Raw genomic sequence first — 27,320 nt, 5'->3', positions numbered from 1 at the left:
AAATGTTTGTTTAGCAACTAGCAGAATGGGGCTCTGATCCTGACTGGGGCTTCTGAGTGCAATTCAAATGGTATTGTAGTAATTATTGTAAATTTCAAGTTACAATTTTAAATGAGCAGAAATGAGAGAGAGAGAAAGAAATGTGATTTTTCTCTTCTGACGGAGGAAACTGTGTGCATCAAACCTGGCTCCTATCCATGGTGCATTGGGTTTTCCAATATATTGCACTGATTGAAGCTCTGCCTTAGTTATGGATGTTGACTTTCTAGTCCGTCTTTGCTGGGAAGATGAGCAGGGCTTAGGTTTCATTCTGTCCTTTGTTAATTCTCCTAAGAAGCTGAAGGTTTATTTTCTCTTTGTGGGATGATTTTGTGAGTGTCACAAAAAACAGTCAAATTACCCAGGATATTAATTAAAACAAAGTTTATCAGAAAAGTGAGAGAAGATCAGGTATAAAATGATATGTAGCCTTAATTGGGTAATAGCTATTCTAGATATGGCTCAATTGAGCAATTAAACACTGGAGAAATCAGAAAAAGAAGATGCCCAGATCTCTTGACTTTGGACATTAGCCCAGCTTGTCAGACCTCTCCTAGTGTCAGAGTCTGTCTCTCTGTCAATTATCACGTATCCCAGTATCTCAGAAACCCAGTCCCTGAGTTCTTCCCTACATGTGTGTTATATTCTGGGTTGCAATCCAGACTAGCAAGATGTTGTCACCCCCTGCCCTGCAACCATGGGTGTCTCACAATGCTTTGCCTCTGTAGTTCCCAACCCGGGCCCCTCACAGACAACAGGCAGGTCACACCCTGAGTGTCTGTTTGTGTAAAGCTGCAGCCTGCCAGCAACACTCCAGTCAACACTCTGGCTTCCACCAGCCTCTTGGTGACTCCAACACTCTCCCTGCCAGTCCCGGATTTCCCGAAAAGCGCCTCCTGGACAGTTCAGATACTAGAGGTCCGTTGCTCCTGTAAGGGATCAATATACAAAAGTTTGCTACTTTAATTGGAGTTACCAAACAATTCAGTATAAACACCAGGCTGGACTCGTTATGATTAAAGAACAAAACAACCTTATTTAACTACATGCTTCAGTGAAAATTTCCGCTTATGTTCATAACTTTACATATAGTGTTGCTATATACATTTCACCATGATATTAGCGATCAGCAAGTTATTGGTTTTCAAATGATACCTCACAAGGCATATTTTGTACAAAGATTATTATAGTGGTGAGTAGGGTGTGAATATACAGGTGCATTTGGTCACAAGGTGACAGTCTTTATATTCTTGAGTCTTTTGAAGTAAAGGTAATACTGTGCTTGTTTGCATGCCAAGCAGGTAAGCATCTCTGCCAAACTCATTGCCACCACCATACATAAGATTATTGTGGCCCTCTTGTTGTGGACTAATACTATTTTCAATAAATTTCTAACACAGAATAAATATCTGATGTCCTGGACAAACAGACTTAACCCTGCCTCCTATTATTTCAAGAGGGTCTTTGAACTTGTGAAGGTACCCTCTAATCATTCACTGCCTTTGCTAGCCTACCTACGTCAGACTAAAGATAGTTTGCATAGTTATGGTCCTTTTCTCTAGGGGTCTGTGCTTTCCTTTGCTTAAGGGTTAGACCATAAGTTAGTTTCTCTCTTGATCAGTACTTAAAAGTATCACACTTCAGTAATTTCATATTTCTCCAGAAATTCAAATATATCTAACATATGAATCCCAGTCTATCACAAGAACATATGCAGAATTATGAAAAGGCTGATTTTCATGCTGCACAGAGGACATGGGTCAGAGATGGACAAATACAGGCAGAAGTTGTAGAAGGAATATGAAAAATCAGTGAGATTAATCCACATGCAAGGATATTTTAAGTTAATATTCAACACAATGTGCTACAGAAAAGAAAAAACGTAACTGTGCTTCCACTCCAGTATATATGATCACCAGACTTTCCAATGGAACCACATATTTAAGAGCGTTGATCTCTGGGTGAAATATTGAATAGTTGTGAAATGTATGTGTACCTCTGCATGCTATCATGGCAGCACAACTAATGCTGTATATGTGTCTGTCTGTTTTAACAGATCTTTCTTTGTATGCAGACCTGCCTGTGGGTGGGAATTTTATGTCAATGCTAATGTCAAATGCACAGTTACTGGTTGAAATTCTTCTCTTGGTTACACCTGCACAACTGTGGATTAATTTCACTGACTTCTTTGGAGTTACTTCTGGATTTACACAGAATTTGGCCCATAATATTTAACTCATATTACCAAATGCATGCTACTCCTGTGGGTTTTTTCCATCTAACATGTGCTTTGCTGTAGCTATCCAATTCAGCTCATGCTCCTAGAATGTTCTTTACTAAACATAATATAGATCCTTATAGTCATTGGTGAAAATTTTCAAATTTGGGTACTTAAAGTTAGGCACTTAAATCTGTGTTTAGACACCCAAATAAGTGACCATAGTTCAGAGGTGATAATCACCCTAAATTAGTTCTGATGGTGTTCAGTTAGCAATATGATTATCATTATGGGAAAAATAAAAACAGTGCAGAAACTGCAGAATCAAATGGATATATCCAACGTATTGCACATGTTCAGTATGGGCAGAAGCGCTAATAATATTTGCTTCCATTTTTCATATCTTACTCAGAACTGCTGTAGTCACAAATTACGTAAAGCCCAGTAATATTTAATTAGTGCATATTGGTTATGTGGCATGCTTCTCAGTTAGGAAAAATACACTCCTTGGTGAACATGTCATTGATATGGTTTTCCCTAAAAGAGACAAAGAAATGTCCCAAATGTTCTTCATACAGCAGTTTTCATGCAATTGCATTCTCTAACGTGTGGTGTTCTAAAACAGTGGCTCTCAACTAGGGGTATGTATATCCCTGGGTGATGCAGAGGTCTTCCAGGGGGTACTGAACTCATCTAGATCAGTATTTCACAGATTGCGGGTTGTAGCCTCCAGGGTGGTCATGGGATGGGTTTAGGGGGGATCGCAAGTGCAGGGCCAGCATTAGGGGGTGGAAACAGGACAGTTGCTTGGGGCCGCAAACGGCTTCATGAGGCCACCTAAGTTAAATGCTTCAGCCCCACCACCTGGGGCTTGGGCTTCAGACAAGGTTCACAAGTGAAAAACAAGTTCAAGTAGCAGACTGACATGTACGTACAATATTTATATTCCAATCGATTTATTTTATAATTATATGGTAAAAATAAGAAAGGAAGCAATTTGTCAGTAATAGTGTGCTGTGACCCTTGTATTTTTATGTCTGATTTTGTAAGCAAGTAGTCTTTAAGTGAGGTGAAACTTGGGGGTACTCAAAGCAAATCAGCCTCCTGAAAGGTTGAGAACCACTGTTTTAAAACAATTACATAAAAAAGAGAATACATCTGACCTGCATTCATAATTTGAAATATCTTGGATTACTTATTAAATGAAGATTATTGCACCCATTAGATTAGTCATATGATTGATGAAAGTTATGCATATGGGTGAGTTAGATTTATTGGTTAATGGACTCAAAGTCCCTAACAGAATTTCACAAACCTATGTAATGTCCCTGAGTTCTGGATTTTGGACTGTACCTTTGTATTAGCTGGAAGTTTGTTTAAATTCCCACATAGGAAGATATATTCCTGTTAACTATCTATCTGAGGAATCCTCTGTGTATTATTTATCCCAGTCAGTACATTAAGTATCCAGTGCTTTTGAAATATTCCCCATATACCATAGAATAATCCATACAGTCAAAGGCACATTATTTTGGGTGCTTGGATTCTGACTTACATGATTGTTGTGCAACTAAGATCTCAACCATTAATGTTACAATAGTAGTTTTTTGGATAAATACTCATCTGAAGGGTATCATTTAATATGCAGGACTGACTCTGTGTGTTCAATAAGACATTTAGCAAGTGTCTGTAGAAAATCCCACAAGCCACATTGTGTAGATCCAATATCTTTATTTTAACTCTGTCACCATACTAAGTTTCATATTAGTTTATTCATTTCTGTTTATTTTGTGCCGAGGGGAACATACTGTATGTAGTGTAGGGTGATTTGAACTTTAAATGTCAGTGGATGACCACGTGAGAAAGAAGGCATCGTAGGAATAGAAATCTCCTTTTCCTTTGCCCATTGAGATTTTTCTAATGATGCCCATAGGGAAACTGTCTTTGCCCAACTCAAAGAAGGGTCTTCCTCTATTTAAATGGTTCAGACAGTAGTGCTATTGAAACTTATTAGAGTGCCTCCAGTTAAAGTGCATCCTGAAATGGAGATCATTTATTCTGCATTGTTCTGAAAAGTATGTTGTGAACCAATTAGAGAGTGAGGGGTTTTAATTGAGAGACATGAGTTGGTCAAGAAAACGAACACTGGCAAACATAGAAACCAGTGATCTTAAAATTACCGAATAACTGAATGAACCCTCGTCCTTAATATTGCCTAGACCGGAACAAAGACTGTCACTGCTTCTAAGGAAGAACAAGTAAAGTTTTAGACAAATAGAAAGCTAGTAGCATTCTGGGTGAAGGGAGATTGAAAAGAGGAAATGAATCTAGCCTAGTTACGGTAGTTAGCATTATTTTCTTTCGCTACTAAATTTCTTTGCTGTCTTGCGAAAAAGGTAGTGATTGAAATGAATGTATTTATTCATTTCATTCTTGTTTCAGTTATTTTTCTCCAGTGACCTCAAATGGATCCTTTTACAGTCTGAAAAGAAAACCGAGCCTGATTCTCCTCTCATTTGCAATCCTTTATACCCTATGTAACCTCACTGGTGTGAAGTAGCTCTCAAATTACACCAGTGTAACTGAGAAGCTCATCAGGCCCAACACACTTAAACTCAGTGGCAGGTTTAGAGTTAGTGGGGCCCTGTGCTCAGCTTCATTTTTGGGGCCCCTCCTTGGGACGCAGCCAAGAAAAAGAACACTTTCTCTTATCCCCCCCCCATTTTTCATTCTTTTTTCTTCATCCTCTTTCTATAAGTAATAGGAAGTAAATGAAAATAAAGTGAGGTACCTTAATTGTTTTTGTAGTCTAACTTGTTTTTCCACAGACCACTTGAAAATCACTAAGGGTCTTGGCGGGCCACTTAATGATCTTTCCAAATATTATTTTACCATTAGCTAACTATTGTAAAGTGTTTTGGATAAGAGCGCTTTATAAAAAAAAAAAGTGAAAAAACATTGGGGTGCGGGGTCTGGCCACGGCTCAGGGTCAGGAGAGGGATCAAGGCTGTGGGTGCATGGTCTGGGAGGAAGTTAGGGTGCAGGAGCAGGCTGGGGGTTATGGAGGGGTGCAGGGGTCAGGGCATAGTGTGGGGGGGCTGGGTATGTGTGGGGGGTGCAGGAGGGAGGGCAGGGGGATGGATGTGGGGGGGGTGCAGGAGGCAGGGAGGGCAGGGGGATGGGGGGTGTGAGGGGGTACAGGAGTCAGGGAGGGCAGGGAGCTAGGGGTGCAGGAGCAGGTTGGGGTGCAGGGTCTGGCCAGGAGTTAGGGTGCAGGAGGGGGCTCAAGGCTGGGACAGGGGGTTGGGTGTGGAGTGCTTACCTGGGATGGCTCCCTTTTGCTGCGAGGGGTGCGGGTGGGAATGTGGGGAGGGTGCAGGAATCCAGGCATGGAGTGTTGGATATGTGTGTGGGGTGCAGGAATCAGGGAGGGCAGGGGATTAGGGGTGTGAGAAGGGGTTGCAGGAGGGAGGGCAGGGGGTTGGTGGTGTGAGAGGGGGGTGCAGGAGTCACAGCTGGGGTCATGGGGGTGCTCCCAGCCCCCTGCCCTGAGCAGCTCATGGCAGGGGGCTGGGGTGGGGTATGGGGCTCTGCCTTTACTCCGCCCTGCCCCGATTCCATCCCCTTCCCCAAGGGCCTGCCCCCGCCTCTTCTCCGCCTCCTCCCCTAAGCGCGCTGTGGTGGGGCAAGCTCTGGGGGCGGGGGGGGAAGGGCAGGAGCGCCGCATGTTCTGAGGAGGTGGGGGGGAGCTTGACTGCCGGTGGGGGCGGAGTCTGCAGCAGGAGCCCCAGGAGCCCTCAGGACCAAGCTTCTGCCCCCGCAGCTGCCCAGCCCTGGGGCCCCTTATTGATGGGGTGGGGGGCGTGCCAGGGCACCCTGTGTTTTACCGTAAATCTGCCTCTGCTTAAACTTATATTTGTGGTACCTAACAAATCTCCATTAAAAGGGAAACAGGGGTGGGGAGAGAGGAAGAGAGAGTTTCTCCCTGAGGATATGGTGGAGATGTGTTCCAGCTCATATTGGCACATCCACATTTACTTGGCAAAGATTTCTGTTAGACTAATGAGAGATGAGTTTAAGGTGACCATTGCCAGATTTAATTTCTCAATTGTGTGTGGAAATAATTAGATTCCCCCTCATTGAAGCAGTAAAAGTAATCACAGCAATAGCATATTGTTATAGTAGAACTTTAATGTAATAAAGATTTATTGATAATTGCCTTACTTTACTACTAACTGATGTGTCTTAGAAGAATAAAAAATAAAGAAAAATATGCACACCTTAAGGTCAGAAAAAACTGCAGAGACAACTCCCTAAAGAGTTTTTTTTCTTTTTTTATTCATTCAGACTCATCCAGGCTACTGCTATAATGGGTTAGTAGCTAATTTTAAGTAGAATACGTGAATTGCCATAGTACTTTAAGAAGTAATAGCCTGCAGTGCTTGTTTTTAGCTGGTCTCTTTGTTGCCTATAGTAAACAGGTGAACAGACAAAGAGGTTGACAGGTGAAATAATTTATCTTTGTTTATTTAAAAAAACAAAACCAGCCTTAATTTTCAAAAGTAACTATTGATTTTGAGTGTCTTAATTTTTAGGTGCCCAGTTTGGGAAACCTTAAAGGGGCCTGATTTGGGAGGGTGGGTGCTCAGAATTTTCTGAAAACCTCGCTTGTTTAAAGTTCCTCAAGTTTGGCACCTAAAATCATTAGTACTCTGAAAATTTACATCCATAACCATATGCCCCTTCCCCCCCTCCAAATACAGTAGTTTAACTTCTTGCCTTGCCTTAACATTTAAAAAATGATTTCCAATGATGTAAGCTCACAGTGGTTGCAGAGAAGCTAGGCTGAGAATAGTCTGACATGGGGACGTACAGCAATAGGCCATTGCACTGCCATTAGAAAGAAAGAGATTCGTGACTGAGACAAGACTTTGCTTCTCAGCCTGTTACAGGGGTGGCCAAACTGTGGCTCGCGAGCCACATGCGACTCTTTTACCATTAAAGTGCAGCTTCCAAGCCCCCCACGTGCCCACCCTTCTCGACCTACCAGACTGGGTGGGGAAGGGCTCAGGACCTCTACCTTGCAGCAGGGTAGGGGCTTCTTTCCAGCAGGAGGGAGTCTCGGGGCTCCAGCCCTGCAGGGGCACACTTGCTGGGGCTCAAGGCTCCAGCAGGAGCGGGGCTGAAGCCCCGAGCCCCGGCTCCTGGCCGGTGTGCCCGAGCTCTCGAACGTCCGGAGATTGTCATATGCGGCTCGGAAGCCCAGTAAGTTTGGCCACCCCTGGCACATTAGCCATGAAGTAAGGCACTTGCAATGCCTGCTCTTTCAGGTTAAAGGTCTTTAACTTCAGATAGCTGGTCGCCAGGCTTACGGGTGTCCCTGATGTAAGTAACCTTGAAAACACCGGGTGAAATTCTGGCCCCATTCATGTCAGTGGGAAAACTCCTATTGATTTCAATAGGGTCAGGATTTCCTCCAATAATTCTGGATCTGATCATATGGTTTCAGACATATTCTTTGCCTGGTGCTGTGATATCAGAGCTTGAAATATAGTTACCTCTGCCCCCCACTGTTGCTCAAACTTTTGCAGTGTGCTACCTGCTAATAGTCCACCTGGATGCTGCTGTCTGTTCTTGCTGTGGCTGCATTCTCGTGGTCCTCTCTGTATATCATTTGGGATGTGCTTTGGGTCTCTCGGGGTGAAAAGTGCTGTCTGTATGTAAAATAATAATTATTCCTTCTGGTTATGGCATAACTCTTGATGCTTTGATGCACCAGCAACTCTGAAGGTCAGGTATTAAAGGAATGTCCACAACATATTCTGATTTTACAGTCTAATACAAATTTCAGATAAAATGAATACTTCCGTATAGAGCTACACTGAATAGTCTACTTACATGGACCTCATCACAATAGCATCTGAGTACTTTGCAATCACTAATGAATTTTTATCATCACAACTGGCCTGTGAGGTAGGAAAGTATTACCTCCATTTTACAGACAGGGAGCAGAAGCACAAAGGGCACTAAGCAATTTGCCCAAACTCTCACAGGGAGTCTGTGGCTAAGCCAGGATTGAACTCAGATCTCGAGTCTGAGTCTTATGCCTATCTACTAGATCATTCTTCCTACCCTATGAGCTAAAAGGCCTGGTTAATTTTATTGTGCTTGCAAATAGCTTTTTCTGGACTTCTATCTGCAAGCCAAATACAGTGTTACTTGACAGCTGTATACTTTCTAAGCAGCTGTATTTTTCAGCAATTAGACTTGGTTTGTGTTCTGCAGTCTGATGTTAATTTCTCTTCTTCTTATCTAGTTTTACTGTTTAGTGCACAATATACTCCACTGTACATCTTGTGGTTTACATATGATGTCTGCTTTGGCTGATATTATTGCTATTTCTTCTGAAATGAAGGCAATGACAGGAGTCATTTAAGGCCTCCAGTAGCACTACAAAAATCAACTGGAATATAGTTGTCTTGTAGTGTCTTCAAATGGATGGAGCTTGATTTCAGGTTGCCATGGAAACCCTTGTGGAGGCTGTACAAATTGTCTTCACTTGTTATTAAATCAGGATAAACAAGGCGACTTCTACAGCTTGAGACAATAAACAAGGCATGTTCTTGGCAGGCTCATTAAAGCAGCTAATGCACTGCTAATTTCTAAACTTGGCACCCCCCAAAAAGTGGCATATAGAAAAATATGGTCCAAATTGTGGTCTCTGTTGCGGCTTTTATACTCTCAGCTATGTTTAGTGGGGGTAGAGGATGCAGTGGCGCGCTGCTCCAGCACCAGCCGCTGAAAGCGTTCTGTTTGTGGCGGAGAGAAGTAGAGAGAATCCCTGCAAGGGTGGTGGGGGAAACACACTGATGCAGCAACTACTATCCTCCTGGAAAAGGTGCAGCATGTGCTCCCCACAGTGCTGGCCACCAGCCACTACAGGGTGCAAAAGGAAGCAAGCCTACTACCTTAGTCACGGGAGTGCTTCCACTGAAGTCTATGAGGCTGTTTGTGTGCAGGGAAGATGCTACTCAGCATGAGTAAGGCTTGGAGAATCAGACTCTGAAACAGTGTGTTCCATTGCCCTATTCTGCACCCTGTCTTGTTGGGTTTTCATAATGGGCCAGATTACACAGAATTTACATACAGAGCCAAGCACAGCACCCCAAAGGTCTCTAGTGCAGAGTGTGCTATGCCAAGTTAAGGGGTATTAGCAGCAGGCTGCTCAAGGAGACATACTCCAGGCTGCTCAAGGAGACATCTGTGTCTTTGAGATCCCTTTCTTAGTGTTCCCTGTGAGGCAGTGTCTCTGTGCTGCCCCCATTGCAGAGCTGTGCATTAAAGGCACAGTTTAGCTCTATGATACCTTTTATTCAGCTAAAACAACGAGGAGTCCTTGTCGCACCTTACAGACTAACAAATTTAGTTGGGCATAAGCTTTCGTGGGCTAGAACCCACTTCATCGGATGCATGGAGTGGAAAATACAGGAGCAGGTATAAATACATGAAAGGATGGGAGTTGCCTTACCAGGTGTGAGGTCAGTCTAATGAGACAATTCAATTGACAGCAGGATACCAAGGGAGGAAAAATAACTTTTGAAATGGTAATGAGAGTGGCCCATTTCAGACAGTTGACAAGAAGGTGTGAGTAACAGTAGGAGGAAATTAGTCCCCAATACTGTTACTCACACCTTCTTGTCAACTGTCTGAAATGGGCCACTCTCATTACCTGTACAACTCTAACACAATGTGTGTGATGCTGCACCACTCAAAGCTATATCCCTGGCAAGCTCAGGAAAGCATATGAGACATAAGGCTAAAAATATACATGGGGCCAATTTCACAGTTTTCTCCAAAATGGGTGCTCTCAAGTGTGAACCACACAGTTAAGTGGGGAGTTGGAGGCAAGGCACAAAAGTTGTTCCCTATCCCTCAGGTGGTTTCTCATGCATGCACCTATGCACAGCCCCTGGCTTGAATTTGGCCCTTGAGAAATAGATGAGTGAAGGTAAGAGAGAGAGAGCGGGATGAGCACTGACTCAGTGAATGGTTTGAGAAATAGAACAATTTAAGGTGAAGTGAGAAACACTGGAAGAAAAAGATGTCATCTTATGACATCTATCTCTCATTCTCAGCGTGCAGAGTAATAAAATAGAAATAAATGAGCTCTCCAATTTTCAGTGCAGGATATTAGGAAAAAAATGAGAAATTCAAGTTACAGAAAAGATAGAGGGAAATTTTTCAATCCCTTTTTATCCCCATAAATAGAAAAAAGCATGCTTCCTAATATTGTAGAGTGTTTAAGGCAGAATTACATAATGCTCTTGTCTAATGCATCCCAGATTTGCACCGGGAGCTGACCTAAGGAGCTGGGCTTAACATTTTGCTGTCTTCTCCCTGACTTATATTTTAAAAGGGGATTGCTTTTCTTTTCTTTACAGGTCCATTGCACATTGTGAAAAGAAACCATGTCTCTTTAAACTGTCTGAAATTAACACTGAGGCTGTATTCACTTTTGCCGCTTTCCCCTGCATGTTGGGGAAAAGCTAGAGAAGCCCAGCTGGTTTCTAACTATACTGTGGGCGGTGGGGCTGCTATAGAGTAGAGTGTGGGAAGAGAGGGGCAGGCTGCAGAGGGAGAATTCATTTCCCCTCCATGCGCAGACATGGGGCCCTAAGCTGAGAACGTACAGCTCTATAGCAGTGGTCCCCAACCTTTCAGTGTGGGCGGGCGCTGGACGACTAGCCGCCGAAGTGCCACCGAGGAGCACAGCCACTGGACAAGGAGCCCCCAAAATGCCGTCAAGTGGCAATGCCAAGAAGCGTCGCCGCCAAAATGCTGCTGAGAAGCAGTGTCATCAAGAGGTGTCGCCACTGAGAAGCAGCAGCATTTCGGCGGCAACGCTTCTCAATGGCGTTTTGGCAGCTGCTTGTCCGTCGGCTGTGCTCCTCGGTGGCGGGGCGCAGTAGGTGGGCGCACATAGGTGCTCTGGCAGGCACCATGGCGCCCACGGGCTCTGCGTTGGGGACCACTGCTCTATAGTATATGTCAATGGAGAGGGGAAGAGAAAGAAATGGGCAGAAGAGGAGAAGAAGTGCAAATGCGGGGTGGGGGGGTGTCTATTTTTGATCCATTCAGGAAGGCAATCATCCACCAATCTGCTGCTTGAAGTTGTAGGATATTCCTCTTTATTTCCCATGCTGTGGTTATATGCAAAGGCACAATGAAGGGGGAGGGGAAGGCAGAGTGCCCAGATCCCCCAACCTTGGCCATAGACACTATGTATTCCTGTGCACTCTGTGCCCTGAGCTCTGCAGCTGGGGGTGCCCTTTGCTCCCTGAGCTTCTGAGGCACAAGCCCAGAGAGGGGCAAACATGGGACTATAAAGGGATGGGGCCAGGGCAACCTCCTTCCCAATAGGCCGCTGCCTGGGAGTCCCAGTGCCAGTGCCCGTGCCCAATAGTAGTGCTAGGCCTGAACAGAGAGGGGGCGCTTCCTCTGAGTTGGCAAGTGCCAGGCCTGGGTGGGAGTGCTCGACAGTGGATCAGTGCAGTGGGGAGTTCAGGGCTTGGAGCCACCAGGAGCCAGGGCAGAGCCAGAGCCAGGTGATGCTGGGAGCTAGACAGCAGGTCCTCCTGAATAGCGGCACCCCCCACAGGCAGCAGGAGCTGGGCACAAGTAGTGGAGAGGTGAGAATGGCGCAGCCTCTATGGGGATTCACCACCTGCTCCCCTGGGACTCCTCCCACTGCCCCTAATGTCTCCCAGTTTTCCCCCACTGCACTCCAGCACCCTATCCCCCACCCTTGCCTCCCCATGTCTCTCTCTGCCCCCTCCCCCGCAGCCTTCTCTTTCTTCTGGGATTCAGCTCCCCTGGGGCACTGCTCACCCCTGTACACCTTTTTGTGTTGACTTCTGCTACTTGGCAGGTAACCTGAATTCCCTCCTTAGGAAACCTTGGGTTGCACCCTTGTTTACATGACATGAATGATCTTCACCCCAACTTCAAGAGGGAGCTTAAACCAGTCGTCTCTGCTCACTCTCTCATTAGGTGTTAAATATTTGTAAACTTGAAATTCTTGGCATTGTCTCTGTTCCACCGGTGGGCCCTCTGCCCATCATCAGTGAGCCAGCCCTGACCCAGAGGGTCTTTGGCCCTTGCCCAGTTTCTGCCAGCTGTCTGACTGAGGCATGCTGCAGGACTGGGGAGTGGAAGGAGAAGGTGGGATGGGATTGTCTCCGACTAACTTGAAAAAGAGAACATGCAAGCAGTATGGAACTCCTTAGAGGTGTTTGGCTCACCTCTAGGTGACAACGGCAGGGCTACCCAAACCCAAAAGGAAAGGATGCAACCTAGTAGTCCAGCACCAATAATATAAAGGACTCTTGGCAACCGCTGCTACTTGAATGTCCAGAAACTGCTGGGCATCCAAAAATCCCTCGTTTGTGAATCTCAGTAACCAAAGATGGGCATAGCCCCATGCAATCATGTCTGCTACCAGGGGTGCCACCAGAATTTTCTTAAGTAGGAAGCCCAAAGCTCTCTATCCTCTGTCCTGCACTCAGCCACAAGCTCTCTCCCCTGCACTCAGCCACAAGCTCCTAGCCTCAAACATTCCCTCCCCTGCTTTCCCCACACTCAGCCCTGAGCTCTCCACCTACTACTCCCCATATCCAGTCCTGAGCGCTCACACTACCTTTGCACCCAGACCCACACTCTCCTCTGCACCCAGCTGCGCGCACACTTTCCCTCCCCCCGCTGCCACTTACCCAGCTCCAAGCTTTCCCCATTGCATCCAGCCCCAGGATCTCCCCACCCCACACCCAACCCCATGCTCTTCCCCCACATCACGTCTGAGCTCTCCTCTCTGTCCCCACTCCACAACTAGTCCTGAGCTGTTACCCAGAGTGGTGGTCAGGCTGAAGAGCACCAAGATTGGATGTTTTTCTGAAAGATCTGCTCTAGGAATTATTTTGGTGACATTCTGTGGCCTGTGCTATACAGGAGATAAAACTAGATGATCCAAATGGTACCTTCTGGCCTTTGAATCTAGGAATAACCAGGGGCCAGGCAGTTCTGGGAGCCCCAGACCCCATCCTATTTCTGCTTCCCCATGAAGCACCAAAAGCTCATATCTAGTCACCCCACCCTCCTGTTACTGGGGGTTCCCAGTGTCACATGCTCAGCTTGTCCCTGGGGACTGGGGATGCCCAGTGCCCATGGGCACCAGAAGAACTGCAAAGATTTTTTTGGTGGGGGGAGGGAAGCAGGTGCATGGGGTCACAGTGTCACCCAAATTTCACCCAGCTACTCCCCTTCTCCCTGTCCTGTTGGAGGGGCAGCCAGGTCAAATCTGAATGGTGTTGTGACCTTGCGCACGGGGTTGTAGCGCCGTCTGGCTACCCCTCTGTCATGATGAAGGGACAGCCAGGCCAAATCTCTAGCTCTGGTCAGGGGCCAAGCGGGGGCCTCCTCCACTCTCGGGGAACCCCTGGCTGCTGTTATAAACTCTGCTGTTTATCCAGCTTCTTCCCATGCCCTATTGGCATTGCCTTTGCTTTATCTGAATTTTGTCTCAGCCAGCTAGCTCTCATCTTTGTCACTGTTTCCATGAAACATGGATGCAGGGCAGCCCAAACTGCCTCATGAAACCATCTAATGGACTCAAATATACATTGACACATGCTTTAAAAATAGTGAAACTTACATATGTAACTTGTAAGACTGTAGCACAAAGGCGTAACATTAAACGAGATTAAATGAGTTACAGTTCCTCAGCCACACTTACCCATCTTCTCTGCTGAACAGAGGGTTAATATTTGTTCCCCCATATTGATTTGATGCTGTCACACAATTAGCCCACAAAATTATAGCAGCCAACCCACTCTAACTATAATTCTTCCTAACTAGCCATTGCTTTTATCCTGCACATACCACGTAACCACATAGAAAGTCCTAATATTTCAAGTCTTTGTAGGCATAAATGTGTAACTATTACAACTTTTAGGTACATGATGGGTGCACAGAACTTCAAATACCAAGGCCAAAGTGTTTGAGTACTATTATGTCATAGAGTAACATAAGAACACAGCACACATTTTTTTTTTCTTCTCAGAATATGACTACAGGTCAAATCTCCAAAAAAAGAATTATTGATACTTTTTTTTTATTTTTTTAATGTCATCGTGTGTAGGTTAATTCCCTCTTCCTTTCATGAATGTAAAACATCCACCTCTGATAACCCAGAAGCCATTATCAATTTAACTGAACAGCTCTCCCTTGATACAAAAAATATTTACACAGAGGAAGATTCAGTTTATGTTTCCAACACTACACTGTATTTTCTGTATCTCTGTTGGGGAGGAAGAAAGCATTTGGCACTTAAAATATGGAGCTCCTAATAAAATGAAAATGTTCTTTGGAATCTCTGACATGCAGAAAAGCTGTGCGTGGTTTATAAAAAAAAAATCAAATGTTGAGAGAAAGAGAGAGGTCTGGAAGATGTTTGTTGCTCTGGCATATGTCTTACTTTGAAAATTTTTAAGTATTGAATAGAAAGAGAATGGAAGAATTAACTGCAACCTGTGATCTGCTTGTAATCCAACAATTCTTATGAAAGAAAGAAATTGTAGTAATCTCATATTTCATATATACAACAACAGGGCATTTTAACTTTCTCAGTTTCTGAGAATGATTGATTTTTTTTTCCTTATGAATATTTTTCCTACCTATGTAATAAAGGATCATCTGCACAAGGGCTATAGGGATTACTCCATTTTGTCTTCAGAACAAATGCAAACACACAGTTATGCTGTCCACAGCCTGAATGATGTATGATCTGGCCTTCTGAGGTGTGTGTGTGTGTGTGTGTGTGTGTGTGTGTGTAAAAGCAGTGTTTTTTTAATCACATCTCTAAGGAGTATGATCAGCATGAATATTAAATTACTGTTCCTTACTGCAGGGTATCTTATTGGAAAGCTAAGACTGTCTTTCTGATACAAAGCTGTATGCCAAATTGGCCTAAGGAACAATGGGATAATCTGGTTTGACAAACTTGTGATTGTTTTTTACCATCTTGGTTCATGTTCATAAAAGAAAGAGGATTGCTATCCTATTGGTTTTTCTGTGTCTCTGATCTCCATCATGTGCTCTCATAATTAGATCATCTGGAAGAGAAAATAATTGATCTTGCAAAGCATCCACATTCAGCCAATTCGATTGCCATGGCCAAAACCTGCTGCATTAAAATAAATCCCTACATCAAATATACTGTTTACTTCTGACTGTGGACGGGAGGTAGTGGCCGGGAGTGAGACAGAGAGTTGATGGGAGAGAGAAGAAATAGGAAAGGCTGCTTTCCTGAGATGTCATTCTATATATATCATTATCATATATTATTTGTAGCACCTAGTGGCTACAACCAACACTGGGGGCCTGTCTCTTTAGGCACTGCACAAACACATAGAAGGAAACAGTACCTGCACTGAATAGCTGATATTTTGTTGTCTAAACTCTTAATAAGTTTTTAAAACCTTGGAGAATGAAGCTTGAGTCTTTGGGATTTTCTCTCTCCCAGTGTTTTTTACACAGAGCACTCAAAGTTAATGTTAAGCAGATGATTCTGTAGTGAAAATGCATTTCACATTTAATAGGGTCCTAAAGCTTGCGGGCCTTTTCAAGGCTTCTAGAGACAGTATGGAAAGTTCTGACCACACAGTTTTGTTATTTTTAAAAAGCTCTTCTTGTTCTGTATAGGTCTTATACTTTAAAATGATAGTGTCTCTTTTTCCTGTAGGTCTGTCAGCAGCAAAACTGCTGGCTGAATCTGGGCTTACTGTTGTGGTTCTAGAGGCCCGTAACAGAGTTGGAGGAAGGACTTACACAGTTAGGGTAAGTGCTTTTTGACAGCAGTAACACTTAGTGCCACTTCTGCCATTGCCAAGAAATGGGCTAAGGATGGGAAGAGGTTCTGAATAATGTGGATCTTTAAAATGGGTATAAATGTAGAGGTTGCTTATTTAAAAACTACATCCCATTTTGATTACGTGGCATGTACAGTGGTTGCCAATGTGCTTAACATATATCAGACACCTGAATTTGAAAATATTCCCTTCCTCCTTCACATACAAGTTAGACTTCTGTCCATTGCAGAGGAGAGTCCAAATCATTATTCCTTTATATACATGTGTCAGTGGAAGGAAGTTGCCAGGCCAATACAATAATAGCTAGTTCTCATTGGGTATTGTTATGATGTCAGAAAATACAGGGTTCCTATAGATGCCGTACGCAGCCAGGATCATATTGTAGAAAGATGTATGTTTGGAAGAATCAAAGGTATTGTTTTAGGACAAATGGGCACTCTTTCTACATGGGTACAATCCACTAGAAGATGTAAACTTTCACAGATCTGTGACAAGAATCAATCAAGGCTCTTGAATATTAATGTGACATAAGGCTCTTCATTAAAGCTCAGAGCTTTCTTTTAATGCCATTTCCCTGTAAGGCTGTCTGGAACATAACTATTACAGAAACGTACTGTACTTTGTTTCCCAACTACACTGGTTGCCATTAACAAAATAAGCATTTACCTGAGATACCACACTGCGATGTACAAAAATTGCAGCTATTTCTCAATCTAAATATAGAGAGATGCTTAAGTATGTCAGCCACTGCTGTGTGGTAACTGGGGATAAATATTAGTATTCAATAGCAACCATTGTACTAGAAACCCCAGCACATAAACTACATCCTTCTATGACATTAAAAATACTTGATTTAAAACACTTGCTATAAACAAAATCGAGCAGAATTATTGTCTTGGGAAATTGCCTGCTAACAATAGTATGTGTCTCTTACACTTGGGAAGAAAGCAAAAAGTATCTGATGATGTGCAAAGTTCTGCCTGGAGCTCCTTCACTGCCAGGCACTAATGCAGCAGTGTTACATGTTCACACTGTATTATAGTCCAGTCAGGGGTGAAAGTAACTTAATGGACTTGCTGGTACTCCAGAGTCCTGCAGAGGGGGAGAGGCCTCAACTGGAAGAGGCGTGGCCTCTATCAGAAGAGGTGGGGCCTTTAAATCCCTGGACTTTTAAATCAGGATTTAAAGGGCTCAGGGATTCAGCTGAAGCTAGGGGCTGGGCCCTTTAAATCACCCCCAGAGCTACCAGCTGCAGAGGCAGCTGGGAGTCCTGGGGTTTGGGCAAAGGTGAAAGTAATTTACATTTCTTACCCATATGGTCCAATCGCAAGCAACCCGCCTCTCCTACGTATTTCATGGATCCCTCCCATTGCATCACATAGAGAAAATAAAGTTACTATTACTACTACCAATACTGTCTGTAATAAAACTTTACTATTGGAATAAGCCTGAAAAAGTGAAAACTCACTGTCACATTTTTCTCTGTGTCTTCCCTCCTCCTCCAGCCAGGCTGCCGACACTAGGCTCCGTGCTTTCTCCCTGCCTGGCACTGAGCAGCAGCTACAGGGGCTTCCCTCTAGCTTGCAGCAGGGAGCAGGGAGACTGGCTGAGGGAGGGAGAAGCCTGCCTCCTGCATAAGAACAGTTTAAACTCAGGTGTTCCCTGCAGGTTCAGTAACAACATTTCAAAGAGGGATTTGCAAGCAGTTTGGACATCACAACCATGATCCTCTGCTGGGGAGGGAATGGGATAGATTTGAACTTGGAAATGGTTCCTGATTTTGATTGTGGTTTTTTTGTACAGGAGATCCCCTCATCCTGGGGGCAGAAAAGAACTGTCCCTGCCATGGTCACACACACCCTCTCCCCCCCCCACCCCAACAACAACAACTGGGAGTGAAATTAACAAGGGTGCCAGAAACGGCTTCTAACCCTGAGGGCTGAACTGCGCAGGGAACAGCTGAGTTTAAACTGTTCCTATGCAGGCAGCAGCAGCAGGCATCTCAGCCAGTGTCCCTACTGCAAGCTAAAGCCTAGAGGAGAACCCCTGCTTAGGGGAGGGGGGGGAATGCAAAGCCTTGTCTGCAGCCTGGCTGGAGGAGGGGGAGGGAGGAGATAAGAAACCAATGTAACAGTGAGTTTTCCCCTTCCACCTGCTTTTATTAGCTCTGGATTTAAGATGTGCAGCCAAATGCTTGTATTTGTTGTGTATATTATTATTGGAGAGAGATCCCCTCATCCCCGGGGCAGACAAGGACTGCCCCTGTCATGGTCAAACACACCCTCCCCACTCCCCCCAGCTACTGTGAGTGAAATTAACAAGGATGCCCGAAACCACTCCTAACCCCGAGGGCTGAACCACTCAGGGAACAGCTGAGTTTAAACTATTCTTATGCAGGGGGCAGGCTTCTCCCTCCCTCAGCCAGTCACCTTTTCCTACTGGTCCTCCGTACCGGCCTGTACCAGCTTACTTTCACCTCTGAGCCCAGTCCTATGGTGCTGGAGAAGGGATTATTGTTTTCAGATACTCCCGGTGAGGTGCTCAGATGCAACAGAGCTAGGGGCCGTGTAAGTATCTAGAGAGAGACGGCAAGCTTTGCTAACAGATCGATTTTCAGATTGTAAGTATTAATAGAGGAAACCTTCTGCAAGGATTGGGGGAGCCTCTTTTTCAGTACAGAAACACAGTACAAAATGGATTCTGAAAAGGTAGGGATAGGTTATTTTTTTTAATGGCCATTTATTTAGATTTTAACATTGCATCTCGTATGCTAAGAACCTCAAATGATTAAAAAGACAATAGGGAAAACTATATTGAAATACTGAAAATAATAATAATCAAACTGTCATGACAGCATTACCATGAGCTCACAGTTCATCACTGTGTAATAGTCCTCTATGTCTCTCATAACCCTCCTAATCAGTGCTTGGTTCTACTCCTTGACATTTGGGCATGACTGTGTTAAGGCATGGAGAATTCTAATTTGCAGTGTTTGACACTCACTTTGCACCAGTTTTGCACAAGTGTAAATAACTACATAATGTGGACCGCAGTGGAGAATCAGGCACTAACTTTCTTTGCTGTGGCAGGAAATGAACAGTGAGACAATAGGGCCTCTTGAATTCTGTTGTTAAAGGACTCGATCCTGCACCTGCTTGAGTCATTGGAGTTTTGTCTTTGACCACAATGGGTATAGGACAGAAGTCATTGTAGAGATTTTGAAATATCTAAGACCACCTTCCAGTTCCTAGAGCTTTCTGTTGCAGGCCATCCTCTAGCCTTTCTAATTCTTGCAATTTTTCTTTTGACAGAACAAGCAAGTTAACTATGTAGACGTTGGTGGAGCATATATAGGACCTACACAAAACCGAATCCTCCGATTGGCCAAGGAACTGGGTATTGAGACGTATAAAGTCAATGTAGCAGAGCGTCTTATCCATTATGTGAAGGTAAGATTTAAATCTTCTTTTCTGCACACAGCTAATGTGAATGTTAAACTTTGAAAAGTACTGGCATTTGTGAAAAGAGTCCTGTCTAAAGGGCCTCTTTGGTAGTTCAGTATGCATTTATCTGTAGTAGATATTGCTTTTCCATTTTGAGTTATTGGCAATTGAAACAAAGATTTTCTCTTTAAGTGTAAAAATGTAATAAGAAAAGCCAAAAAGGAGTTTGAAGAACAGCTAGCCAAAAACTCAAAAGGTAATAACAAAATGTTTTTTAAGTACATCAGAAGCAGGAAGCCTGCTAAGCAACCAGTGGGGCCCCTGGACAATCCAGATACAAAAGGAGCACTTAAAGACAATAAAGTCATTGTGGAGAAACTAAATGAATTCTTTGCTTCAGTCTTCACAGCTGAGGATGTTAGGGAGATTCCCAAACCTGAGCCATCCTTTGTAGGTGACAAATCTGAGGAATTGTCACAGATTGAGGTGTCACTAGAGGAGGTTTTGGAATTAATTAATAAACTTAACTATAACAAGTCACTGGGACCAGATGGCATTCACCCAAAAGTTCTGAAAGAACTCAAATGTGAAATTGTGGAACTACTAACTATGGTACTTTAAGTCAGCTTTGGTACCCAGTGACTGGAAGATAGCTAATGTAACGCCAATATTTAAAAAGGGCTCTAGAGGTGATCCCGGCAATTACAGACCGGTAAGTCTAACGTCAGTACTGGGCAAATTAGTTGAAATAATAGTAAAGAATAAAATTGTCAGACACATAGAAGAAAATACATTGTTGGGCAAAAGTCAACATGGTTTCTGTAAAGGGAAATCATGTCTTACTAATCTATTAGAGTTCTTTGAAGGGGTCAACAAACATGGACAGAGGGGATCCAGTGGACAAAGTGTACTTAGATTTCCAGAAAGCCTTTGGCAATGTCCCTCACCAAAGGCTCTTACGTAAATTAAGTTGTCATGGGATAAGAGGGAAGATTCTTTCACAGATTGAGAACTGGTTAAAAGACAGGGAACAAAGGGTAGGAATTAATGGTAAATTCTCAGAATGGAGAGGGGTAACTAGTGGTGTTCCCCAAAGGTCAGTCCTAGGACCAATCCTATTCAACTTATTCATAAATGATCTGGAGAAAGGGGTAAACAGTGAAGTGGCAAAGTTTGCAGATGATACTAAACTGCTCAAGATAGTTAAGACCAAAGCAGATTGTGAAGAACTTCACAAAGATCTCACAAAACTAAGTGATTGGGCAACAAAATGGCAAATGAAATTTAATGTGGATAAATGTAAAGTAATGCACATTGGAAAAAATAACCCCAACTATACATACAATATGATGGGGGCTAATTTAGCTACAACGAGTCAGGAAAAAGATCTTGGAGTCATCGTGGATAGTTCTCTGAGGATGTCCACGCAGTGTGCAGCGGCAGTCAAAAAAGCAAACAGAATGTTAGGAATCATTAAAAAGGGGATAGAGAATAAGACTGAGAATATAGTATTGCCCTTATATAAATCCATGGTACGCCCACATCTCGAATACTGTGTACAGATGTGGTCTCCTCATCTCAAAAAAGATATTCTAGCACTAGAAAAGGTTCAGAAAAGGGCAACTAAAATGATTAGGGGTTTGGAGAGGGTCCCATACGAGGAAAGATTAAAGAGGCTAGGACTCTTCAGCTTGGAAAAGAGAAGACTAAGGGGGGATATGATAGAGGTATATAAAATCATGAGTGGTGTGGAGAAGTGAATAAGGAAAAGTTATTTACTTATTCCCATAATATAAGAATTAGGGGGCACAAAATGAAATTAATGGGCAGCAGGTTTAAAACAAATAAAAGGAAGTTCTTCTTCACACGGTGCATAGTTAACCTGTGGAACTCCTTGCCTGAGGAGATTGTGAAGGCTAGGACTATAACAGGGTTTAAAAGAGAACTAGATAAATTCATGGAGGTCAAGTCTATTAATGGCTGTTAGCCAGGATGGGTAAGGAATGGTGTCCCTAGTCTCTGTCAGAAGGTGGAGATGGATGGCAAGAGAGAGATCACTTATGTTCTTAATTTATGTAAAATATATTCAGTCCACAGGTGCTATTACCATCCTCCCCCTTTAAACAAGGGGTACCATGCTCCCCCTCACACACACTTTAGAGAACCTGACCTCAGCAAGGGCTCAGGGGCTCCACCAACCCCTTTTGTCTCCTGACTGGAGATGGGTGCAGTAATGGCGGCATCCCCTCCTCTGTTATCATGATAGAGGGATGGCCATGCCAAATTTGAGTGGCATTTCTACCCCATGTTTCCTCCTCACTTTTTCAGTCCTTCCAGCACCCATGGTTCAGTCAGACTTGCAATTTTAAGACAGGACACATTCGGTACTTAATTATTTTTGAAAATATGCTTTGTAGAGCTTCAATATTTCTGGATGGCTGTCCAATCTTTTGCATCCTGCTTTCAGAAACTCTTGTGAACCTAATCAGAAGCATTTATAGCATCTGTAAGCAGCATTATGTGAAAGTTCTTTACTCTTTAATTTTTTTATTTTCTGATATAACCTTGTAAAGTGAGGGGGAGGGGAAACACCCATATAGGTTTTGAGCCCCAAAGAGCCCCACAAAGAGTAAATGCCAAACAGATACTTCTCTGGCAACAATTTACATTTTTAGCTATGTCCACATCTAAACAAAATGACAGTTCCCATGCCTGCTTGGCCACGCTACTTACTTTTTTTATTTCCTTGAAATTCTGCATAAATTCTTCCCTTTAAATGAAGTGACACCAAGATAATGGCTGATCAGTTCTGCAAGTTGTCTGCTGCTTGGGCAAGTGGCCATTTTCATTGAACAAACAGCAGTTTTATGCAATGTTATTTCTTCCTCGCTGAAGAAAAACACAGAACAGCTGAATATTGGAAGTGGGCCTTGAGAAACAGAGTTTCTGATATGAAATGCCTGGAAGACCCAGTCATGGAAGCACAAAAACAGTTTTGTGTTTTAAATTATTTAAATTATTTTTAAAACACATTTTTATTTTTCTAATGACACTCAAAATATGCCATGTAAGTATTTTCAGAAATGTAAATGATTTGACTAACACTGTTTATATAAATAAAATCCTATAAAGAACATGTAGGATAATACCAGATATAACATACTTGTCACAGTAACAAGGCTAACTGCACTTCTGACTCCTTCTGATCTCTTTGAGCTCACCTCCTCTCAGGTCTCAAGCCTCTAGCCATCACCTCTCTTGGGGGTGGAATCATGTGATTCATTCATTCTCAGATCAGGCCTTTGCTGCAGTCCCTAGTGATCCACCATAATTAATTCAGCAGGCCTGACTTAGCTTCACATCCTGCAGTTCTGTTCCCCCGAGGAGCAGTGACAGTAGTAAACAATGACCAGATAGCTTCCTTAAAGCAAAATATTATCTATTTAGAACCAAAGCATTTAAGAGAAAACAGATCTTAAAAACTATAAAACATACTACATGTATGTCTAGCCTACAAGGCATTTACTATCTTTCACAAGGGGATGCTGGTGGTTCTAAGCTTCCTAAAGGTCTCCTGAGACTTCTAGGGTTAGCATAATTTATTCCCTTAACTCTCAATCCATTTCTTTCCCCCTGCTACATGAAGAGTCTCCTTTAAAAGCTGCTTAGTCATTGTGATCACCCCGCGTCCCAGAGATCAAGTCAGCTTTTAAATGTTTGTAGCTCTTTGATCTAATAATTCCTAGTCTTGGCAGAAAAAGGCTTGAAACTTTGTTGGAGGCAGGATTCAAAGTCCTTGAAGTAGATAGCTTTGCCCATTGCCTTGCAAGTGTGTGCTGGGGTGTCCATATCTGGGCCATTGTCTTCTTCCTATTTGTTTTTCCCCCAATCCCCACTTAAGCTAGCTCAGTACATTCATACAGGAAAGTCTTAACCCAATTGCACAATAACTTCCCCTCACTGAGCAGGTCACATACTGTGTTCCTAAAACTGACATCTCAGTATTCTTAGATTAAATACTGTAGGAACGGATATGTAATATAGCATAATTACATCTCAGTATTCCTAGGTTATTACATAGCAGCTCCACTTCTGTTACAATGCTTACATAATAAATTGACCAGATTTTCAGCCTCTGTAAATTGGTGTAGCTCCACTGACTTCACTCAAGCTATGCTGATTGCGCTACTTGAGCATCTAGCCTACTGTATTTAATTTAAACTCAAATGTAGGCTCCTTCGCTTCTTAAATGGCTCTGCCTGTCCTCTGTGTGCTAAGAGCCTCTAATCGGATACATGAATTCAGACCTTAAATCCATTTTGACACTGTAGATCCAGATTTCTTTGTCCCAGGTTTCATTATCCGTGCTTTAGCTGATGACCATGCTTCTCCCATAAGCTTCCTTTGTTGTAGAAGTGTGTTCCTGAATAAGAAGCAGAATTACAAGCTTGTCAACTATCCTACATGCTGTGGGCTAGTCCTGGAGTTGGCCTTGCAGTCCTGCTGAGCTACCTTTCTTCTATATGTGGGGCTCCTGAAATCTCAGAACAAAGCAACAGAAAGCAGATTAAGCTCTTAACATACCAACTGCCTTAGGTGCTAAATAAATAAAGCCTCCCTTTCTCCAGTAAGATTGCTATTCCAGGGGCTGGAAAGAAGAACAATCAGAAGCTGCTTCCTTTCTCTATCAGCGGTTCCCCTTCCTCTTCGTCCTCCCTTAGTGTATCATCATTAGGTGTTGCACTGTAGCACAAAGATCCCACCCATCACTGGTTGTCTCATGTAACCTTGGGTTCATCTACACTGGGAGCTGGGAGTGTGATTCCCAGCTCAAGGAGACATACTTGTGCTAGCTGTCATCGAGCTAGTGTGCTAACAATAGACCGTAGCTGTGGCTGTGAGAGTGGCAAGATCGGCTAGTTACCCCAAGTACATACCATGAATTTCTGACAGGCATGTAATCAGGGTGGCTAGCCCCTCCTGCCACTTGCACTGTGGTGGTTACATTCTTTTTTTTTAGTGCACTAGCTCAGTGACTGCTAGTGAAGGTATGTCTCCTCGAGCTGGGAATTGTACCCCAAGCTCCAAGAGCAGACATATCAATCTCAGATATCCCCCTTGTCTTTGTGGGAGGCACATAAACACTAGGACAGAACCTGACAGCATGGTCTATTTCTCTCTCCCTCCCCATAATTCCAGCCCTCAACTGCTTGCTTTTTCCCCCTGGGATCTCCATTACTCTGTTTCTTCATTCCCTTGGGATTTTGTGTTATATCACATTCTCAGATGGCAACTACACTCTCTCCCTTTGAATCCATTCTCAAGATCCATTTCTACTGTGATGCATACAAGAAGTTAGCTACCTAATATTGACTAGGTTGAGGGGCATTCAAGGCAAAATATATATAGCTTGTATGTTTTATCTCTCTTCCTCCCATTCATATGTTTCTTGGCTTCTTAAATTATGAGCTCTTCAGGGTAGGGGTTGAGTCTTCATGAGTGTAGAGTTGGTCAGCAGACTATTTGATACATGGAATTATGGGCATGAAATTCCTTTATTCATCTAGAAAATATTTGCTATGTAAATTACCAGGTTAATTAATTGTCTGTTGTGGGTTTGCTACCAAGTTCCACGTTTGAACGGAAAGCACTCAGAGGAAAGATGGAAAACATTTCTCTTTAACTATAATATAGTAGCTCTCTCAGCTAAGGGTTATCATACTGTTTGTTTAGCTGTGGTTAAACAGAGAGGTCCATTCCCAAGTGCTTGTCTCTGAAGTTCACATTCCAACTGTGCTGAGATCAGAGAGGGGAACGGACAGATTGTTCAAGAAGCCCAAGCCAGCTTTAGACTTTGCTGTGACAGTTTCAACCATTCATGCCCACCACAGATTCACAGAGATTTTTTATTCAGCAGTTTCCCACATGAGTCAGGAGGCTTTGCTCTAGGATAACGCTTGGAATCATTTAATTTAGAAGCAAGGGAATTTAGCTAGGAAGCAACTAAAGGGATTTAAAGTACTCCAAGACATTCTGTGAACTTCTCACTGGGGGAGGAATTTTTCAAGTGTATTATACTAATTGCACTTTTAAAGAACCATGAGCTTTCACTGGTAGATGGATTTCCTTTGCAGCCATGGTGTACCTGAAAAATCCAAATCCAAACCTGCTGTCTGTCTTTTCCCATTTTTTTGTTCTCCCTTTTTCTATAGGAAGAACGCCACTTGTTACCATGTCAACCAACATGAGTCAAAAGCTAGTTCATATCCTGAAACACTATATATTTGGTTTTGGCATGTAGATTTTGCTTAGCTGCTAGGCTATCTTTCCAGCAAGACTGTTCTTTATTTATCGTCCCCCATGGCCATTAAGAGTATTTTAGGAATGAGGGGGAATAAGGGAACTTCTTCCTTCACAGATTTGGTTGACAGTGTTCGGGTTTTTTTTCATCTGATATGTTACTTTCCTCGAAAGTCCCATTATCCTCTATTTTCACTTTCAGGTCAGTTGAACAGGAGCCTCTAGAAATCATAGCTGTTGGTGCCTTGCTGTAGTGTTAAATGAAGCTCCTCTTACAAAATGTGCAACCTATTTGTGTCTCTGCAGCATTCACACTGATATACAAAATCAGGGATTTTTTTTTTTTTAATTTTGGTTGTGCTGCATTTACTCAGCATTTTCAAGGCATATGAACTTCTGGCAAATGGCAATCATTTGTATGTAAAGCGTGGTGTCTTATATAGAGCTTCTTCCTCCACACTAAGGATACGTCTATACTGCAGCTGGGAGCATGCTAGTACGCAGACACACACTAGCTCTGCTCAAGCGGTGTAGCTGGGGGTAGCATGGGTGGCAGGTCAGGCTAGCTGCCTGAATACAAACCCTCCCAGACCTTTTGGGTACATACTTTGGTAGCTAGCCCAAACTGCCCCTAGCTACTTTTTAGTGCAGTAGCTCAAGCAGAACTAGCATGTCTGTTTCCATACACGGGGACGCATGCTACCAGTGTGGATGTACCCTAAGAATAAAAGATAAAAGTGCAGCCAGCGAGGGTGTGAGCAAGTCAGTGTAGAGATTTGTGAACTGCAGAATCAGCTCCAATAAGGGGAGCAACAGACATTCTAAATCTGAATGTCCTTGTCCTTTATGCACGAGCATTTGGGAAGAAGGGCATGATGGCATAAGGAGCTTCCTCTCAATCCCCATCTGTTTGCATTGTGCAAGGCCCAAGGACAGTCTCAGTCCCTGCATTCAGGGGAGCACAGGGGCTGCTCCTTCTAGGTATCACCGGGGTATACATTGCCCCAAAGGAGGTGTGTGGAAGGAGACAGGTTTCAAAACAAACACACACACACATACCTCTGCCCCCGCCAAGATCAGCAGACAGGAGTAGGCCGTGCCATCCTCAAGATGGGTGCAGCTGTGCACTTCCCTTGCACGTTTTGAAACTCAGGGTGGGATTGCATCTCCCTGAACTTTGCTTGGGGTGGGATGGCTCCAAAGTGCATCCTTCTAGGACTAAATGCCACCGTTTAGCCCTGTATGTGCACAGTGCAGCTCTAATCGAGACCTTCTCTCCAAATTGCTTTTGCTAAGCACTGAGCTGTGGAGCATCAGATTGTTTTCTTTTGTTTGGTGTGAGGTAACGAAGTCAGGCAGGCAGCAGGATTAAAAGTCAGTAGGAAAGTGCTCAACACC

At 43.4% G+C, this 27,320-nt stretch overlaps 1 protein-coding gene and 1 long non-coding RNA gene across 5 annotated transcripts in view; one reads left to right on the top strand and one right to left on the bottom strand.

Moving 5' to 3' along the window:
* On the bottom strand, positions 1–27,308 carry LOC123362245. Of its 3 annotated transcripts, XR_006576380.1 has the most exons (5): positions 26,982–27,308; positions 23,930–24,045; positions 22,844–23,043; positions 22,356–22,511; positions 1–968 (listed from the first exon to the last, which is right to left on the bottom strand). It is a non-coding gene; the product is annotated as an uncharacterized LOC123362245 (long non-coding RNA). The 3 variants fall into 3 exon arrangements; XR_006576379.1 differs by lacking the exon at positions 1–968 and having other exon boundaries at positions 21,588–22,511; XR_006576378.1 differs by lacking the exons at positions 1–968; positions 22,356–22,511 and having other exon boundaries at positions 22,529–23,043.
* Positions 1–27,320, top strand: part of MAOA (monoamine oxidase A) — a 51,147-nt gene that overhangs the window by 3,149 nt on the left and 20,678 nt on the right. Inside the window, exons 2-3 of one of the 2 annotated variants that reach the window (XM_045002655.1) lie at positions 16,053–16,147; positions 19,491–19,628. In XM_045002655.1, coding sequence (XP_044858590.1) covers positions 16,053–16,147; positions 19,491–19,628 — 233 coding nt within the window. The remainder of the gene's footprint in view (positions 1–16,052; positions 16,148–19,490; positions 19,629–27,320) is intronic. The other variant, XM_045002656.1, reaches the window with a different exon arrangement.

Source organism: Mauremys mutica, chromosome 1, assembly GCF_020497125.1.
Source record: "Mauremys mutica isolate MM-2020 ecotype Southern chromosome 1, ASM2049712v1, whole genome shotgun sequence".
NCBI lineage: Eukaryota > Metazoa > Chordata > Testudines > Geoemydidae > Mauremys > Mauremys mutica.
The sequence above is the reverse complement of the archived record's forward strand: the minus strand, read 5'-3'. Positions and strand labels throughout refer to the sequence as shown.